At 49.4% G+C, this 19,253-nt stretch overlaps 1 protein-coding gene across 1 annotated transcript in view; it reads right to left on the reverse strand.

The window, feature by feature from the left end:
* tenm2b (teneurin transmembrane protein 2b) overlaps positions 1 to 19,253 on the reverse strand; it is a 150,468-nt gene that overhangs the window by 65,113 nt on the left and 66,102 nt on the right. The window contains exons 5-7 of the mRNA XM_042309389.1: positions 14,967 to 15,089; positions 10,390 to 10,595; positions 8,941 to 9,136 (exon numbers count right to left, since the gene is read on the reverse strand). Coding sequence (XP_042165323.1) covers positions 8,941 to 9,136; positions 10,390 to 10,595; positions 14,967 to 15,089 — 525 coding nt within the window. The remainder of the gene's footprint in view (positions 1 to 8,940; positions 9,137 to 10,389; positions 10,596 to 14,966; positions 15,090 to 19,253) is intronic.

The following is a 19,253-nucleotide window of genomic DNA, read 5'->3' on the forward strand; positions in this document are numbered from 1 at the left end:
TCCCTCCTCTCTTTATCCTTCTCCTTCCCCCTCCTCTAATATCCCTCCTTCCCCTCCTCTAATATCCCTCTCCTTCTCCCTCCTCTCCTTCCCCCTCCTCTCTTTATCCTTCTCCTTCCCCCTCCTCTAATATCCCTCTCCTTCCCCTCCTCTAATATCCCTCTCCTTCTCCCTCCTCTAATATCCCTCTCCTTCTCCCTCCTCTACTTCTCCCTCCTCTAATATCCCTCTCCTTCTCCTCCTCTAATATCCCTCTCCTTCACCCTCCTCTAATATCCCTCTTCTTCTCCCTCCTCTAATATCCCTCTCCTTCTCCCTCCTCTAATATCCCTCTCCTTCCCCCTCCTCTAATATCCCTCTCCCTCCCTCCTCTCTTTATCCTTCTCCTTCCCCCTCCTCTAATATCCCCTCCTTCCCCCTCCTCTAATATCCCTCTCCTTCTCCCTCCTCTCCTTCTCCCTCCTCTACTTCTCCTTCCTCTAATATCCCTCTCCGTCTCCATCCTCTAATATCCCTCTCCTTCTCCCTCCTCTAATATCCCCTCCTTCTCCCTCCTCTAATATCCCTCTCCTTCTCTCTCCTCTAATATCCCTCTCCTTCTCCCTCCTCTCCTTCCCCCTCCTCTCTTTATCCTTCTCCTTCTCCCCCTCCTCTAATATCCCTCTCCTTCCCCCTCCTCTAATATCCCTCTCCTTCTCCCTCCTCTAATATCCCTCTCCTTCTCCCTCCTCTAATATCCCTCTCCTTCTCCCTCCTCTCCTTCCCCCTCCTCTCTTTATCCTTCTCCTTCCCCTCCTCTAATATCCCTCTCCTTCCCCCCCTCCTCTAATATCCCTCTCCTTCTCCTTCCTCTCCTTCTCCTCCTCTACTTCTCCTTCCTCTAATATCCCTCTCCTTCTCCCTCCTCTAATATCCCTCTCCTTCTCCCTCCTCTACTTCTCCCTCCTCTAATATCCCTCTCCTTCTCCCTCCTCTAATATCCCTCTCCTTCTCCCTCTTCTAATATCCCTCTCCTTCACCCTCCTCTAATATCCCTCTTCTTCTCCCTCCTCTAATATCGCTCTCCTTCTCCCTCCTCTAATATCCCTCTCCTTCCCCTCCTCTAATATCCCTCTCCTTCCCCCTCCTCTAATATCCCTCTCATTAACACCTCCTCTAATATCCCTCTTCCTCTCCCTCCTCTAATATCCCTCTCCTTCCCCCTCCTCTAATATCCCTCTTCTTCTCCATCCTCTAATATCCCTCTCCTTCTCCCTCCTCTAATATCCCTCTTCCTCTCCCTCCTCTAATATCCCTCTCCTTCTCCCTCCTCTACTTCTCCTTCCTCTAATATCCCTCTCCTTCTCCCTCCTCTAATATCCCTCTCCTTTCTCCCTCCTCTAATATCCCTCTTCTTCTCCCTCCTCTAATATCCCTCTCCTTCTCCTCCTCTAATATCCCTCTCCTTCCCCTCCTCTAATATCCCTCTCCCTCCCTCCTCTCTTTATCCTTCTCCTTCCCCTCCTCTAATATCCCTCTCCTTCTCCCTCCTCTCCTTCTCCCTCCTCTACTTCTCCTTCCTCTAATATCCCTCTCCTTCTCCCTCCTCTCCTTCTCCCTCCTCTACTTCTCCTTCCTCTAATATCCCTCTCCTTCTCCCTCCTCTAATATCCCTCTCCTTCTCCCTCCTCTACTTCTCCTTCCTCTAATATCCCTCTCCTTCCCCCTCCTCTAATATCCCTCTCCTTCTCCCTCCTCTAATATCCCTCTCCTTCTCCCTCCTCTAATATCCCTCTCCTTCTCCCTCCTCTAATATCCCTCTCCTTCTCCCTCCTCTAATATCCCTCTCCTTCTCCCTCCTCTAATATCCCTCTCTTCTCCCTCCTCTAATATCCCTCTCTTTCTCCCTCCTCTAATATCCCTCTCCTTCTCCCTCCTCTAATATCCCTCTCCTTCTCCCTCCTCTAATATCCTCTCCTTTCCCCTCCTCTAATATCCCTCTCATTAACACCTCCTCTAATATCCCTCTTCCTCTCCCTCCTCTAATATCCCTCTCCTTCCCCCTCCTCTAATATCCCTCTCCTTCCCCCTCCTCTAATATTCCTCTCCTTCTCCCTCCTCTAATATCCCTCTTCTTCTCCCTCCTCTAATATCCCTCTCCTTCCCCCTCCTCTAATATCCCTCTCCTTCCCCCTCCTCTAATATCCCTCTCCTTCTCCCTCCTCTAATATCCCTCTTCCTCTCCCTCCTCTAATATCCCTCTCCTTCTCCCTCCTCTAATATCCCTCTCCTTCTCCCTCCTCTAATATCCCTCTTCTTCTCCCTCCTCTAATATCCCTCTCCTTCTCCCTCCTCTCCTTCTCCCTCCTCTACTTCTCCTTCCTCTAATATCCCTCTCCTTCTCCTTCCTCTAATATCCCTCTCCTTCTCCCTCCTCTCTTTATCCCTCTCCTTCTCCCTCCTCTCTTTATCCCTCTCCTTCTCCCTCCTCTAATATCCCTCTCCTTCCCCTCCTCTAATATCCCTCTCCTTCCCCCTCCTCTAATATCCCTCTCCTTCTCCCTCCTCTCCTTCTCCCTCCTCTACTTCTCCTTCCTCTAATATCCCTCTCCTTCTCCCTCCTCTAATATCCCTCTCCTTCTCCCTCCTCTAATATCCCTCTCCTTCTCCCTCCTCTACCTCTCCTTCCTCTAATATCCCTCTCCTTCTCCCTCCTCTCTTTATCCCTCTCCTTCTCCCTCCTCTCTTTATCCCTCTCCTTCTCCCTCCTCTAATATCCCTCTCCTTCCCCCTCCTCTAATATCCCTCTCCTTCCCCCTCCTCTAATATCCCTCTCCTTCTCCCTCCTCTACTTCTCCTTCCTCTAATATCCCTCTCCTTCTCCCTCCTCTAATATCCCTCTCCTTCTCCCTCCTCTCTTTATCCCTCTCCTTCTCCCTCCTCTAATATCCCTCTCCTTCTCCCTCCTCTAATATCCCTCTCCTTCTCCCTCCTCTAATATCCCTCTCTTCACCTCCTCTAATATCCCTCTCATTAACACCTCCTCTAATATCCCTCTCATTAACACCTCCTCTAATATCCCAATCCTCTCTTTATCCTTCTCCTTCCCCCTCCTCTAATATCCCTCTCCTTCCCCCTCCTCTAATATCCCTCTCCTTCTCCCTCCTCTCCTTCTCCCTCCTCTACTTCTCCTTCCTCTAATATCCCTCTCCTTCTCCCTCCTCTAATATCCCTCTCCTTCTCCCTCCTCTACTTCTCCTTCCTCTAATATCCCTCTCCTTCTCCCTCCTCTCTTTATCCCTCTCCTTCTCCCTCCTCTCTTTATCCCTCTCCTTCTCCCTCCTCTAATATCCCTCTCCTTCCCCTCCTCTAATATCCCTCTCCTTCCCCCTCCTCTAATATCCCTCTCCTCTCCCTCCTCTCCTTCTCCCTCCTCTAATATCCCTTCTCCTTCCTCTAATATCCCTCTCCTTCTCCCTCCTCTAATATCCCTCTCCTTCTCCCTCCTCTAATATCCCTCTCCTTCTCCCTCCTCTCCTTCCCCCTCCTCTCTTTATCCTTCTCCTTCCCCCTCCTCTAATATCCCTCTCCTTCCCCCTCCTCTAATATCCCTCTCCTTCTCCCTCCTCTATTATCCCTCTCCTTCTCCCTCCTCTACTTCTCCTTTTTCTAATTTCCCTCTCCTTCTCCCTCCTCTCTTTATCCCTCTCCTTCTCCCTCCTCTCTTTATCAATCTCCTTCTCCCTCCTCTAATATCCCTCTCCTTCCCCCTCCTCTAATATCCCTCTCCTTCCCCCTCCTCTAATATCCCTCTCCTTCTCCCTCCTCTAATATCCCTCTCCTTCTCCCTCCTCTACTTCTCCCCTCCTCTCTTTATCCCTCTCCTTCTCCCTCCTCTAATATCCCTCTCCTTCCCCCTCCTCTAATATCCCTCTTCTTCTCCCTCCTCTAATATCCCTCTCCTTCTCTCCTCCTCTAATATCCCTCTCCTTCCCCCTCCTCTAATATCCCTCTCCCTCCCTCCTCTCTTTATCCTTCTCCTTCCCCCTCCTCTAATATCCCTCTCCTTCTCCATCCTCTAATATCCCTCTCCTTCTCCCTCCTCTAATATCCCCTCCTTCTCCCTCCTCTAATATCCCCTCCTTCTCTCTCCTCTAATATCCCTCTCCTTCTCCCTCCTCTCCTTCCCCCTCCTCTCTTTATCCTTCTCCTTCCCCCTCCTCTAATATCCCTCTCCTTCCCCTCCTCTAATATCCCTCTCCTTCTCCCTCCTCTAATATCCCTCTCCTTCTCCCTCCTCTAATATCCCTCTCCTTCTCCCTCCTCTCCTTCCCCCTCCTCTCTTTATCCTTCTCCTTCCCCCTCCTCTAATATCCCTCTCCTTCCCCCTCCTCTAATATCCCTTCTCCTTCTCCTTCCTCTCCTTCTCCATCCTCTACTTCTCCTTCCTCTAATATCCCTCTCCTTCTCCCTCCTCTAATATCCCTCTCCTTCTCCCTCCTCTACTTCTCCCTCCTCTAATATCCCTCTCCTTCTCCCTCCTCTAATATCCCTCTCCTTCTCCCTCCTCTAATATCCCTCTCCTTCTCCCTCCTCTCTTTATCCCTCTCCTTCTCCCTCCTCTCTTTATCCCTCGCCTTCTCCCTCCTCTAATATCCCTCTCCTTCCCCCTCCTCTAATATACCCTCTCCTTCCTCCTCTCCTCTCCCTCCTCTACTTCTCCTTCCTCTAATATCCCTCTCCTTCTCCCTCCTCTAATATCCCGCTCCTTCTCCCTCCTCTCTTTATCCCTCTCATTCTACCTCCTCTAATATCCCTCTCCTTCTCCCTCCTCTAATATCCCTCTCCTTCCCCCTCCTCTAATATCCTCTCCCTCCCTCCTCTCTTTATCCTTCTCCTTCCCCTCCTCTAATATCCCTCTCCTTCTCCATCCTCTAATATCCCTCTCCTTCTCCCTCCTCTAATATCCCCTCCTTCTCCCTCCTCTAATATCCCTCTCCTTCTCTCTCCTCTAATATCCCTCTCCTTCTCCCTCCTCTCCTTCCCCCTCCTCTCTTTATCCTTCTCCTTCCCCTCCTCTAATATCCCTCTCCTTCCCCCTCCTCTAATATCCTCTCCTTCTCCCTCCTCATTATCCCTAATATCCCCTCCTTCTCCCTCCTCTAATATCCCTCTCCTTCTCCCTCCTCCCTCTTCCCCTCCTCTCTTTATCCTTCTCCTTCCCCCTCCTCTAATATCCCTCTCCTTCCCCCTCCTCTAATATCCCTCTCCTTCTCCTTCCTCTCCTTCCTCCATCCTCCTTCTCCTTCCTCTAATATCCCACTCCTTCTCCCTCCTCTAATATCCCTCTCCTTCTCCCTCCTCTACTTCTCCCTCCTCTAATATCCCTCTCCTTCTCCCTCCTCTAATATCCCTCTCCTTCTCCCTCCTCTAATAGGCAACCTCTCCTTCTCCCTCCTCTCTTTATCCCTAGGCTCCTTCTCCCTCCTCTCTTTATCCCTCGCCTTCTCCCTCCTCTAATATCCCTCTCCTTCCCCCCTCCTCTAATATACCCTCTCCTTCCCCCTCCTCTAACCTCTCCCTCCTCTACTTCTCCTTCCTCTAATATCCCTCTCCTTCTCCCTCCTCTAATATCCCGCTCCTTCTCCCTCCTCTCTTTATCCCTCTCATTCTACCTCCTCTCTTTATCCCTCTCCTTCTCCCTCCTCTAATATCCCTCTACTTCTCCTTCCTCTAATATCCCTCTACTTCTCCTTCCTCTAATATCCCTCTCCTTTTCCCTCCTCTAATATGCCTCTCCTTCTCCCTCCTCTCTTTATCCCTCTCCTTCTCCCTCCTCTCTTTATCCCTCTCATTAACACCTCCTCTAATATGCCTCTCCTTCTCCCTCCTCTCTTTATCCCTCTCCTTCTCCCTCCTCTCTTTATCCCTCTCATTAACACCTCCTTTCGTTCCAGTTTTGATCAGGCAGACTCCTTCCCTCGTCACCTCTTACCTCCCTACCGTTCATAATGAGACACATCTAAATAATTAACCGTCATTAAAGTTTTACTGAAGGCTGAACCTGCTAGCCTTTCTATGGCTAATATAATAGTCTGTTAAAATAGAGTTTAACTGCACAGATAATTCAGAATGCCTCTGTGGTGTGACTGTTGAACACATTATTTAAATGATTCAGTAAACTACAACTTCTTAGCATACCCCAAATGTCCTCACACCCCTTCGTCCTCCCTCCACAGCCACTGCCAAAAGTGATAACCTCCCTAATTTTCTATTAATTTAACCAGGCAAGTCAGCTAAGAACAAATTCTTATTTTCAATGACAGCCTAGGAACAGTGGGTTAACTGCCTGTTCAGGGGCAGAACAGATTTGTACCTTGTCAGCTCGGGGATTCGATCTTGCAACCTTTCGGTTACTAGTCCAACACTCTAACCACTAGGCTACCCTGCCGCCCCTACACTCTAACCACTAGGCTACCCTGCCACCCCTACACTCTAACCACTAGGCTTCCTGCCGCCTCTACACTCTAACCACTAGGCTTCCTGCCGCCCCACACTCTAACCACTAGGCTACCTGCCGCCCCCACACTCTAACCACTAGGCTACCCTGCCACCCCTACACTCTAACCACTAGGCTACCTGCTACCTGCCGCCCCACACTCTAACCACCCCCACACTCTAACCACTAGGCTACCTGCCACCCCTACACTCTAACCACTAGGCTACCTGCCGCCCCCACACTCTAACCACTAGGCTACCCTGCCACCCCTACACTCTAACCACTAGGCTACCTGCCGCCCCCACACTCTAACCACTAGGCTACCTGCCGCCCCTACACTCTAACCACTAGGCTACCTGCCTCCCCTACACTCTAACCACTAGGCTACCTGCCGCCCCTACACTCTAACCACTAGGCTACCTGCTACCCCCCCCCCACCACACTCTAACCACTAGGCTACCTGCCGCCCCTACACTCTAACCACTAGGCTACCTGCCGCCTCTACACTCTAACCACTAGGCTACCTACCGCCCCTAACACTCTAACCACTAGGCTACCTGCCCCCCTACACTCTAACCACTAGGCTACCTGCCGCCCCTACACTCTAACCACTAGGCTACCTACCACCCCTACACTCTAACCACTGGGCTACCTGCCGCCCCTACACTCTAACCACTAGGCTACCTGCCTCCCCTACACTCTAACCACTAGGCTACCTGCCTGCTGCCCCTACACTCTAACCACTAGGCTACCTGCCTCCCCTACACTCTAACCACTAGGCTACCTGCCCCCCCTACACTCTAACCACTGGGCTACCTGCCTCCCCTACACTCTAACCACTAGGCTACCTGCCCCCCCTAGGCCCCCCTACACTCTAACCACTAGGCTACCTACCCCCCCTACACTCTAACCACTAGGCTACCTGCCCCCCTACACTCTAACCACTAGGCTACCTGCCGCCCCTACACTCTAACCACTAGACTACCTACCCCCCTACACCCCCTACACTCTAACCACTAGGCTACCTGCCCCCCCTACACTCTAACCACTAGGCTACCTGCCCCCCTACACTCTAACCACTAGGCTACCTGCCCCCCCCTACACTCTAACCACTAGGCTACCTGCCCCCCTACACTCTAACCACTAGGCTACCTGCCCCCCTACACTCTAACCACTAGGCTACCTGCCCCCTACACTCTAACCACTAGGCTACCTGCCCCCCCTACACTCTAACCACTAGGCTACCTGCCTCCCTACACTCTAACCACTAGGCTACCTGCCTCCCACCACACTCTAACCACTAGGCTACCTACCCCCCCTACACTCTAACCACTAGGCTACCTGCCTCCCTCTACACTCTAACCACTAGGCTACCTGCCACCCTCTACACTCTAACCACTAGGCTACCTGCCACCCCCTACACTCTAACCACTAGGCTACCTGCCTCCCCACTACACTCTAACCACTAGGCTACCTGCCCTACACTCTAACCACCCCCACCACACTCTAACCACTAGGCTACCTGCCGCCCCACCAGTACACATCCCCACTACAGAGGTAAGTACAATTCCTGTCATTTAATTGGTTCGATCACTCAGTGTCCCCATGGCGATACGGCAGCGGGAGAGACGACACCACGATATGCTCCAGCCACTGTGGCGTGTCGTGTGTGGTGCCTCCCCACAGACCATTTAGAGGTTCACGGAAGCATAAAAGGCAAATGAACAATGAGCAGATTCGTATTCATTTACTAAGAGAGTCTACTGTATGAATACGAAACGCTACCTTTGGCCTCATGTATATCAATGTGCGTCTTTAGGCTGGACCTGCTCAGGACTCTAGGGAACAGTTAGGAGTTAGAGTTGCCGAAGCTAAGCCATCCGTCTTTTCTCACTTCCTCCTCTCTTTCAGTCTCAAGCTCCGGTTCTGTTCTGTTTGGCCTGGGTTCTCTTCTCAGTAGCATCCTCCTCAGAGAAGGTTATCATTCAAATTAAAATCTCTAAATCAAAGATGTTGTGTCGTGCGTTTACTGCAGCAGAGCCCCACAAGTGTGCCGTGTGGACACAGTGCTTCTCTTTGATAGGTGGCACCAGAGAGTCATGAATACTACTACATTTCCTGTGGTTTTTTACCTCTCGTTTGTTCTCAGCTGTTACATGTTTGTCTACTGTTCGGGGATGGGGCCAACTGTGTGACGGGAGCTTGTGTACAAACGGAGAGACACTCCACAGGGATACATCTCTTTTATGACTCAATCTCCATCCAACACTTTTATCAGTGCTCACTCCCAATATCAGTCTCAGCCTATCAGACCAACGGGGATGCAATCCTGGAAGGGTGAATTTGTAAAACTCACTCAGAGGTGTTACCTTACTACCAGAATCCTAAATGTTCCGCCCTGGCTTTACAAGGAGAATATAGAAGTGTAAAGCAAAGCAGGTAAATATAACAACAGCACCCACCTAGAGCCACGGTGCTGAAGGAGACAGACTCCTTGTCCTTGCCGTCGTTGTAGAAGGCCAGATGCCAGGTGCCAGGGTCCAGGTACTGAACAAAGATGGCCTCGTTCAGAACCACCGTGTGGATGCTGCGGCGCTCCCGAGGAGACTCCACCACGCTCCACTTCTCCTTCCCGTCCAGACGCTCCATGTAGTCATACTGAACACAGAGAACAGGGTTAGAGAGGGAGAGAGGGACAACAGAGAGAACAGGGTTAGAGAGGGAGAGAGGCAGGGAGGGACAACAGAGAGAACAGGGTTAGAGAGGGAGAGAGGGACAACAGAGAGAACAGGGTTAGAGAGGGAGAGAGGGACAAGAACAGAGAGAACAGGGACAACAGAGAGAACAGGGTTAGAGAGAGGGAGAGGGACAACAGAGAGACAAGGGAGAGAGGGACAACAGAACAGGGACAACAGAGAGAACAGGGTTAGAGAGGGAGAGAGGGACAACAGAGAGAACAGGGTTAGAGAGGGAGAGAGGGACAACAGAGAGAACAGGGTTAGGGAGAGAACAGGGTTAGAGGGAGAGGGACAACAGAGAGAACAGGGTTAGGGAGAGGGGAGAGGGTTAGAGAGGGAGAGAGGGACAAGAGAGAACAGGGTTAGAGAGGGAGAGAGGGACAACAGAGAACAGGGTTAGAGAGGGAGAGAGGGACAACAGAGAGAACAGGGTTAGAGAGGGAGAGAGGGACAACAGAGAGAACAGGGTTAGAGAGGGAGAGAGGGACAAGAGAGAACAGGGTTAGAGAGGGAGAGAGGGACAACAGAGAGAACAGGGTTAGAGAGGGAGAGAGGGACAACAGAGAGAACAGGGTTAGAGACGGAGGGAGGGACAACAGAGAGAACAGGGTTAGAGAGGGAGAGAGGGACAACAGAGAGAACAGAGTTAGAGAGGCAGGGAGGGACAACAGAGAGAACAGAGTTAGAGAGGGAGAGAGGGACACAGAGAGAACAGGGTTAGTGAGGGAGAGAGGGAGGGACAACAGAGAGAACAGGGTTAGTGAGGGGGAGAGGGAGGGAGGGACAACAGAGAGAACAGAGTTAGAGAGGGAGAGAGGGACACAGAGAGAACAGGGTTAGTGAGGGAGAGAGGGAGGGAGGGACAACAGAGAGAACAGTGTTAGTGAGGGAGAGAGGGAGGGAGAGACAACAGAGAGAACAGGGTTAGTGAGGGAGAGAGGGAGGGAGGGACAACAGAGAGAACAGAGTTAGAGAGGGAGAGAGAGAGGGACACAGAGAGAACAGAGTTAGTGAGGGAGAGAGGGAGGGACAACAGAGAGAACAGAGTTAGTGAGGGAGAGAGAGAGGGACACAGAGAGAACAGGGTTAGTGAGGGAGAGAGGGAGGGAGGGACAACAGAGAGAACAGAGTTAGTGAGGGAGAGAGGGAGGGACAACAGGGAGAACAGGGTACCTGTGCATGGGAGGGGGGCAGGCCCTTGCGGATGTACACCCCAAAGAGTGCGTCTTTGCCCAGGGAGATGTTGAACTTGAGGAACAGGGGCTGGCGGAGGTGTAGTAAGGAACGCCAGAACACTCCTGGGGGGACATCCTGGCTCAGCCGCCGACCTACCTCCAGCTCACCTGTACTTATACTACTGTTCCTGTACACCCATGGCCCTGAGAGATGGAGGTAGGGAGGGAGGTAGGGAAGGAGGGAGGGAGGAGAGAGAGGGAGGGAGAGAGAGAGAGAGGGAGAGGAGAGAGGGAGAGGATGGAGATGGAGGAGAGAGGGAGAGAGAGGGAGGGAGAGGATGGAGATGGAGGAGAGAGGGAGAGAGAGGGAGGGAGAGGATGGAGATGGAGGAGAGAGGGAGAGAGAGGGAGGGAGAGGATGGAGATGGAGGAGAGAGGGAGAGAGAGGGAGGGAGAGGATGGAGATGGAGGAGAGAGAGAGAGAGAGAGAGGGAGGGAGAGGATGGAGATGGAGGAGAGAGGGAGAGAGAGGGAGGGAGAGGATGGAGATGGAGGAGAGAGGGAGAGAGAGGGAGGGAGAGGATGGAGATGGAGGAGAGAGGAGAGAGAGAGGGAGGGAGAGGATGGAGAGGAGAGAGAGAGAGGCGAGAGAGAGAGAGAGAGAGAGAGAGAGAGAGGAGGGAGAGGGGAGAGGGAGGGAGAGGATGGAGATGGAGGAGAGAGAGAGAGAGAGAGAGAGAGGCGAGAGAGAGAGAGAGAGAGAGAGAGGAGAGAGAGAGAGAGAGGGAGGGAGAGGATGGAGATGGAGGAGAGAGGGAGAGAGAGGGAGGGAGAGGATGGAGATGGAGGAGAGAGGGAGAGAGAGGGAGGGAGAGGATGGAGATGGAGGAGAGAGGGAGAGAGAGGGAGGGAGAGGATGGAGAGGAGAGAGAGAGGGTGAAAAGGGAGAGAGAGAGGGAGGGAGAGAGGAGCGAGAGAGAGAGGGGAGGGAGGGAGAGGAGAGAGAGAGAGAGAGAGAGAGAGAGAGAGAGAGGAGAGAGAGAGAGAGCGAGAGGAGAGAGAGAGGGAGAGGGAGAGAGAGGAGGGAGAGGATGGAGATGGAGGAGAGAGGGAGAGAGAGGGAGGGGGAGAGAGAGGGAGGGAGAGGATGGAGAGGAGAGAGAGAGGGAGAAAAAGGAGAGAGAGAGGGAGGGAGAGAGAGAGGAGCGAGAGAGAGAGAGGGAGGGAGGGAGAGGAGAAAGAGAGAGAGAGAGAGAGAGAGAGAGGGAGGGAGAGGAGAGAGAGAGAGTGACAAAGACAAAGAGATGTACCTCAGATCTCTATTGACGGAACACATCTGCTGTGATAAGAAGTAGAATGTCAACCTCTCCAGCTTATGGAGATGCAATGTAAATATTTGTGTTACATAGCAGGAACAAACGAACACAGCGATGCTGTTTTGTCATACAAGGTGTTTAGTTATGACACTAATAATAATTTTACACTGTAAAAGGTTTCTAGCTGTTTCCATAGCAGTGCTACAGGATGTAGCCCCTTTTCCCCATGGGGACAGTGAGAACTAAAGATCTGCTGTCATTCTTCTCCTCGCTCGGTAGGATCATATTCCCAGACCTGTTGGTCGTGAAGTCCTCATGGGACTGAGGAGGGAGACAGTGGTGAAGGCTCATCATCATAGTTCTCCATAGTGCAACATGTCTCCCCTTAAAAACACTTGACAAATTGCTGCAGGCGTTGCTTTCCCACTCTGGTTTTGAGTAGTTAACCCAAAATAATTGTATATTTTCCTAGCTGAGAAACCTCTGGCTACATTAAAAATAGATAAGGGAGAGAGAGAGAGAGAGAGAGAGAGAAAGAGAGAGAGAGAGAGAGAGAGAAGGGAGAGAGAGAGAGCGAAAGAGAGAGAGAAGGGAGAGAGAGAGAGTGAAAGAGAGAGAGAAGGGAGAGAGAGAGAGAGCGAAAGAGAGAAAGAAGGGAGAGAGAGACGAGGTCCTGGGTAGCGATGTGTTCCTCCCACAGTATTAAGGAAGGGGTGTTATTCCTCCTAAAAACATCAGGCAGATCTGCAGTGGCACCGCCAGAGTCCTGACAGTGACGATCACAGACACATCAGCATTAACAACAATACTCTGACTGGCCTCCAGAACAGTCTTTATAAACACAATACTCTGACTGGCCTCCAGAACAGTCTTTATAAACACAATGCTCTGACTTGCCTCCAGAACAGTCTTTATAAAACAATGTTGATGGCCTCCAGAACAGTCTTTATAAACACATGGCAGATGGCCTCCAGAACAGTCTTTATGGCACAATACTCTGACTGGCCTCCAGAACAGTCTTTATAAACACAATGCTCTGACTGGCCTCAGAACAGTCTTTATAAACACAATACTCTGACTGGCCTCCAGAACAGTCTTTATAAACACAATGCTCTGACTGGCCTCCAGAACAGTCTTTATAAACACAATGCTCTGACTGGCCTCCAGAACAGTCTTTATAAACACAATGTCTGACTGGCCTCCAGAACAGTCTTTATAAACACATTACTCTGACTGGCCTCCAGAACAGTCTTTATAAACACAATTGTCTGACTGGCCTCCAGAACAGTCTTTATAAACACATTACTCTGACTGGCCTCCAGAACAGTCTTTATAAACACAATGCTCTGACTGGCCTCCAGAACAGTCTTTATAAACACAATGCTCTGACTGGCCTCCAGAACAGTCTTTATAAACACAATTGTCTGACTGGCCTCCAGAACAGTCTTTATAAACACAATGCTCTGACTGGCCTCCAGAACAGTCTTTATAAACACAATACTCTGACTGGCCTCCAGAACAGTCTTTATAAACACAATACTCTGACTGGCCTCCAGAACAGTCTTTATAAACACAATGCTCTGACTGGCCTCCAGAACAGTCTTATAACCACAATGCTCTGACTGGCCTCCAGAACAGTCTTTATAAACACAATGCTCTGACTGGCCTCCAGAACAGTCTTTATAAACACAATGCTCTGACTGGCCTCCAGAACAGTCTTTATAACCACAATGCTCTGACTGGCCTCCAGAACAGTCTTTATAAACACAATACTCTGACTGGCCTCCAGAACAGTCTTTATAAACACAATACTCTGACTGGCCTCCAGAACAGTCTTTATAAACACAATGCTCTGACTGGCCTCCAGAACAGTCTTTATAAACACAATGCTCTGACTGGCCTCCAGAACAGTCTTTATAAACACAATGCTCTGACTGGCCTCCAGAACAGTCTTTATAAACACAATGCTCTGACTGGCCTCCAGAACAGTCTTTATAACCACAATGCTCTGGCTGGCCTCCAGAACAGTCTTACATCTCCTTCTCTACGGCTGTACAGCAGAGATCACCTCACCTCCTGTAGACACCAGGACCCAAGCCCCAGAGTTAGGGGAGGCATCAACAATTTAGTCTGAAGTCTGCCACAACACAGTCTTATGTAAAACTGTTGCCAGTGCCACCGAACCCCAGGAGAGCCCAACCAGACTGCTGTATCTTCCCAGCGAATGAAGGGTTTTGGTACCATTCCCAACAGATCACAGATGTGCACTCACTCATATCTTGTCCTTTCCACAACCTTCTCTAATGACATGAAGCCCAGGCAAATTCAAACACTCCATTTCCACGTCTGACAAGAACAAACTAGCTCGGCCCAGACGGGCAGTGTGCGTCTGTCTGTGTGTCGGCTCATGAGACAGCTCGTAGTTGGCGGCTCCTCAGAACCACTCCAGAGGACCTCCATCAAAGCCGACGCTTGGAAAAACCCTTCAGAGAGCGGTTTCACAGCACCTTCCACCCACGCTACGCCTCCTCTCGCTGGATTACATGGTGTTGTTACAGTCCTCCTAATTTAAGACGACCAGACAATTCCACAGACTGAAGGAAGGGATATTTGGTTTTAGCAGAAATCAAACCAAATTGCATTGGTATGAGGGAGGAATTACTAAGGATTTAAATTGCGACATTACGGCAACATGGTGGACAGACCGCGAGCCTTGGTGTCATCTTTAGATTAGGCGTCGACTGCAAATGTCAAACTAACTAAGGTAAATAATGCAATTAGCTCCTTCAATAGAACCTGTGTACATTCCGTTGATGCAATTACGATTCTAGAACATGATGCAATTACGATTCTAGAACATGATGCAATTACGATTCTAGAACATGATGCAATTCCGATTCTAGAACATGATGCAATTACGATTCTAGAACATGATGCAATTCCGATTCTAGAACAGTTATGCCCCAGACAGGGTAAGCTCCACTATAATTCAAACAGGAGAACTCGTTGTAATTTGTTCACTAAGGAATGAAAGCCAGGGTCTTCTTGCTCTTTCTCTGTCTGTTACATTAGCAGTCTGTACATTTGTACTACATGCTACCTTCAAATTCATTCATCTACCAGAACAGTTTATTCTGCAGGCCTCACTAGTTGTTAGAGCCCCAGTCTCCTGTCATCCATGTAGCCTCAGTGTAGTGTAAAGGAGGGTTTCAGCACCATGGCCAGGGGCGGTAGCCATGCAGACTCTGGCTGTTCTTACCTCTGCCTCCGGAGGGCACTGTTGCCACGTCGCTGATGCCCGGCAGCTCAGTGCTCAGGCCGTTGTTGATCAGGTGCCCATCAGCCGGCTTCAGCTGCCAGTTGAGCCCTAACAAGTTTAGAGCTGAGAGAGAGAGAGAGAGAGAGAGAGAGAGAGAGAGAGAGAGAGAGAGAGAGAGTGAGAGAGAGAAGAGAAGAGAAAGAGAGAGAAAGAGACAGAGAGAGAGAGAGAGAGACAGAGAGACAGAAAAGTGGAATGTGGAAAATGGAATACCCAATGTAGTACGGATCTGCTATTTTTATTTATCTGAACGCTGTGTCCCCTGCTCTCCTAGTGTAGTAGTGACTACCGAACGGCACCCTGACTCGCCTGTTACTGCTCTTTTGACCCTATGATCACTCGGCTACACAGCTGATGCCCCCAGGACTGTTTCAATAACACAGTACCTTTAGTTTACCTGTCGGCCCCAGTCTCGAACTCAGGTCCTGTATATACCTAACTGACCTGCTCTGCCCATTCATCACCATTTACTTGTCGGCCCCAGCCTTGAACTCAGGTCCTGTATGTACCTAACTGACCAGCTCTGCCCATTCATCGCCATTTACCCGTTGTTGTCTTAGCTCTCCTGATCAACACCTGTGATTGCTTTATGCCTCTCTCTAATGTCAATATGCCTTGTCTACTGCTGTTTTGGCTAGTTTTTACTGTTTTATTACACTGTAGAGCCTTCAGTCCCGTTCAAAATGCCTTAGATAGCTCTTTCGTCCCACCCCACACACATACGGAGACCTCACCTGGGTTAGCTTGTCCCTTCAGAGACGAAACCTCTCTCATCGTTACTCAACGCCTAGGTTTACCTCCACTGTACTCACATCCTACCGTACCCTTGTCTGTACATTATGCCTTGAATCTATTCTACCACACACAGAAATCTGCTCCTTTTATTCTCTGTCCCCAACGCACTTGACGACCAGTTCTTATAGCCTTTAGCCGTACCCTCATCCTACTCCTCCTCTGTTCAGCGTGTAAATCAGCTAGAAAGATGTGTCAGCATCGAGCAATGGTCTCTGGCCCCCTCCTAGTTAGGGGGAGTGATGAGCTCTACAGCAGTCTCACAACTCAATCGCTGGTTGAAAACAGTTTTCTGCCCCTCCCAAAAGATAGAATTTGTAGATAATTGGCCCGCTTTCTGGGACTCACCCAAAAACAGGACCAAGCCTGGCCTGCTGAGGAGTGACAGACTCCATCCTAGCTGGAGGGGTGCTCTCATCTTATCTACGAACATAGACAGGGCTCTAACTCCCCTAGCTCCACAATGAAATAGGGTACAGGCCAGGCAGCAGGCTGTTAGCCAGCCTGCCAGTTTAGCGGAGTCTCCCACTAGCACAGTCAGTGTAGTCAGCTCAGCTATCCCCATTGAGACCGTGTCTGTGCCTCGACCTGGGTTGGGCAAAACTAAACATGGCGGTGTTCGCCTTAGCAATCTCACTAGGATAAAGACCTCCTCCATTCCTGCCATTATTGAAAGAGGTTGTGATACCTCACATCTCAAAATAGGTCTACTTAATGTTAGATTCCTCACTTCCAAGGCAGTTATAGTCAATGAACTAATCACTGATCATAATTGTGATGTGATTGGCCTGTCTGAAACATGGCTCAAGCCTGATGAATTTACTGTGTTAAATGAGGCCTCACCTCCTGGTTACACTAGTGACAATATCCCCCGCGTATCCCGCAAAGGAGGAAGTGTTGCTAACATTTACGATAGCAAATTTCAATTTACAAAAAAACGGAAACATTTTTGTCTTTTGAGCTTCTAGTTGTTACGGCTTTCTTCCGTCGAAGGAGAGTCGGACCAAAATGCAGCGTGGTTAGTTCGATACATGTTTAATGAAATGAATAAACACGACAAAATACAAAAACAAAAACAAGAACCGTGAAAACCTATACAACCTATCTGGTGAATACAAACACACTGAGACAGGAACAATCACCCACAAACACACAGTGAAACCCAGGCTACCTAAATATGGTTCCCAATCAGAGACAACGAGAATCACCTGACTCTGATTGAGAACCGCCTCAGGCAGCCATAGACTATGCTAGACACCCCTACTCAGCCACAATCCCAATACCTACTAAAACCCCAATACCAAAACACAACACAAAATAAACCCATGTCACACCCTGGCCTGACCAAATAAATATATAAACACAAAATAATAAGACCAGGGCGTGACACTAGTCATGAAATCTATGCAGCCTACTCTATCACTTTTTATAGCTACAGTTTACAGGCCTCCTGGGGCCATATACAGCGTTCTTCACTGAGTTCCCTGAATTCCTATCGGACCTTGTAGTCATGGCAGATAATATTCTAATTTTTGGTGACTTTAATATTCACATGGAAAAGTCCACAGACCCACTCCAAAAGGCTTTCGGAGCCATCATCGACTCAGTGGGTTTTGTCCAAAATGTCTCTGGACCTACTCACTGCCACAGTCGTACTCTGGACCTAGTTTTGTCCCATGGAATAAATGTTGTGGATCTTAATGTTTTTCCTCATAATCCTGGACTATCGGACCACCATTTTATTACGTTTGCAATTGCAACAAATAATCTGCTCAGACCCCAACTGAGGATCATCAAAAGTCGTGCTATAAATTCTCGGACAACCCAAAGATTCCTAGATGCCCTTCCAGGCTCCCTCCGCCTACCCAACAATGTCAGAGGACAAAAATCAGTTAACCACCTAACTGAAGAACTCAATTTAACCTTGCACAGTCCCCTAGATGCAGTCGCACCCCTAAAAACAAAAGACATTTGTCATAAGAAACTAGTTCCCTGGCATACAGAATATATCCGAGCCCTGAAGCAAGCTTCCAGATAATTGGAACGGAAATGGCGCCACACCAAACTGGAAGTCTTCCGACTAGCTTGGAAAGACAGTACCGTGCAGTATCGAAGAGCCCTTACTGCTGCTACACCAAACTGGAAGTCTTCTGACTAGCTTGGAAAGACAGTACCGTGCCGTATCGAAGAGCCCTTACTGCTGCTCGATCATCCTATTTTTCCAACTTAATTGAAGAAAATAAGATCGATCCAAAATGTCTTTTGATACTGTAGCAAAGCTAACTAAAAAGCAGCATTCCCCAAGAGAGGATGGCTTTCACTTCAGCAGTGATAAATTCATGTACTTCTTTGACGAAAAGATCATGATCATTAGAAAGCAAATTACGGACTCCTCTTTAAATCTGCGTATTCCTCCAAAGCTTAGTTGTCCTGAGTCTGCACAACTCTGCCAGGACCTAGGATCAAGAGAGACACTCAAGTGTTTTAGTACTATATCTCTTGACACAATGATGAAAATAATCATGGCCTCTAAACCTTCAAGCTGTATACTGAACCCTATTCCAACTAAACTACTGAAAGAGCTGCTTCCTGTCCTGGCCCTCCTATGTTGAACATTAATAAACGGCTCTCTATCCACCGGATGTGGACTAAACTCACTAAAAGTGGCAGTAATAGAGCCTCTCTTGAAAAAGCCAAACCTTGACCCAGAAAATATAAAAAACTATCGGCCTATATCGAATCTTCCATTCCTCTCAAATATTTTTGAAAACGTTGTTGTGCAGCAACTCACTGCCGTCCTGAAGACAAACAATGTATACGAAACGCTTCAGTCTGGTTTTTAGACCCCATCATAGCACTGAGACTGCACTTGTGAAGGTGGTAAATTACCTTTTAATGGCTGAAGCTCTTGCATCTGTCCTTGTGCTCCTAGACCTTAGTGCTGCTTTTGATACCATCGATCACCACATTCTTTTGGAGAGATTGGAAACCCAAATTGGTCTACAAGGACAAGTTCTGGCCTGGTTTAGATCTTATCTGATGGAAAAATATCAGTTTGTCTCCGTGGATGGTTTGTCCTCTGACAAATCAACTGTAAATGTCGGTGTTCCTCAAGGTTCCATTTTAGGACCACTATTGTTTTCACTATATATTTTATTTGACAAATGGGATTCTTTTTAACCCTATTACAGGGGCTGAGTCACTGGCTTACTGGTGCTCTTCCATGCCATCCCTAGGAGGGGTGCATCATTGGGCTACACTCTGCCTTGTCTCAGGATGGTAAGTTGGTGGTTGAAGATATCCCTCTAGTGGTGTGGGGGCTGTGCTTTGGCAAAGTGGGTGGGGTTATATCCTGCCTGTTTGGCCCTGTCCGGGGGTATCGTCAGACGGGGCCACAGTGTCTCCCGACTCCTCCTGTCTCAGCCTCCAGTATTT

This window comes from Oncorhynchus tshawytscha, linkage group LG30, assembly GCF_018296145.1.
Source record: "Oncorhynchus tshawytscha isolate Ot180627B linkage group LG30, Otsh_v2.0, whole genome shotgun sequence".
NCBI lineage: Eukaryota > Metazoa > Chordata > Actinopteri > Salmoniformes > Salmonidae > Oncorhynchus > Oncorhynchus tshawytscha.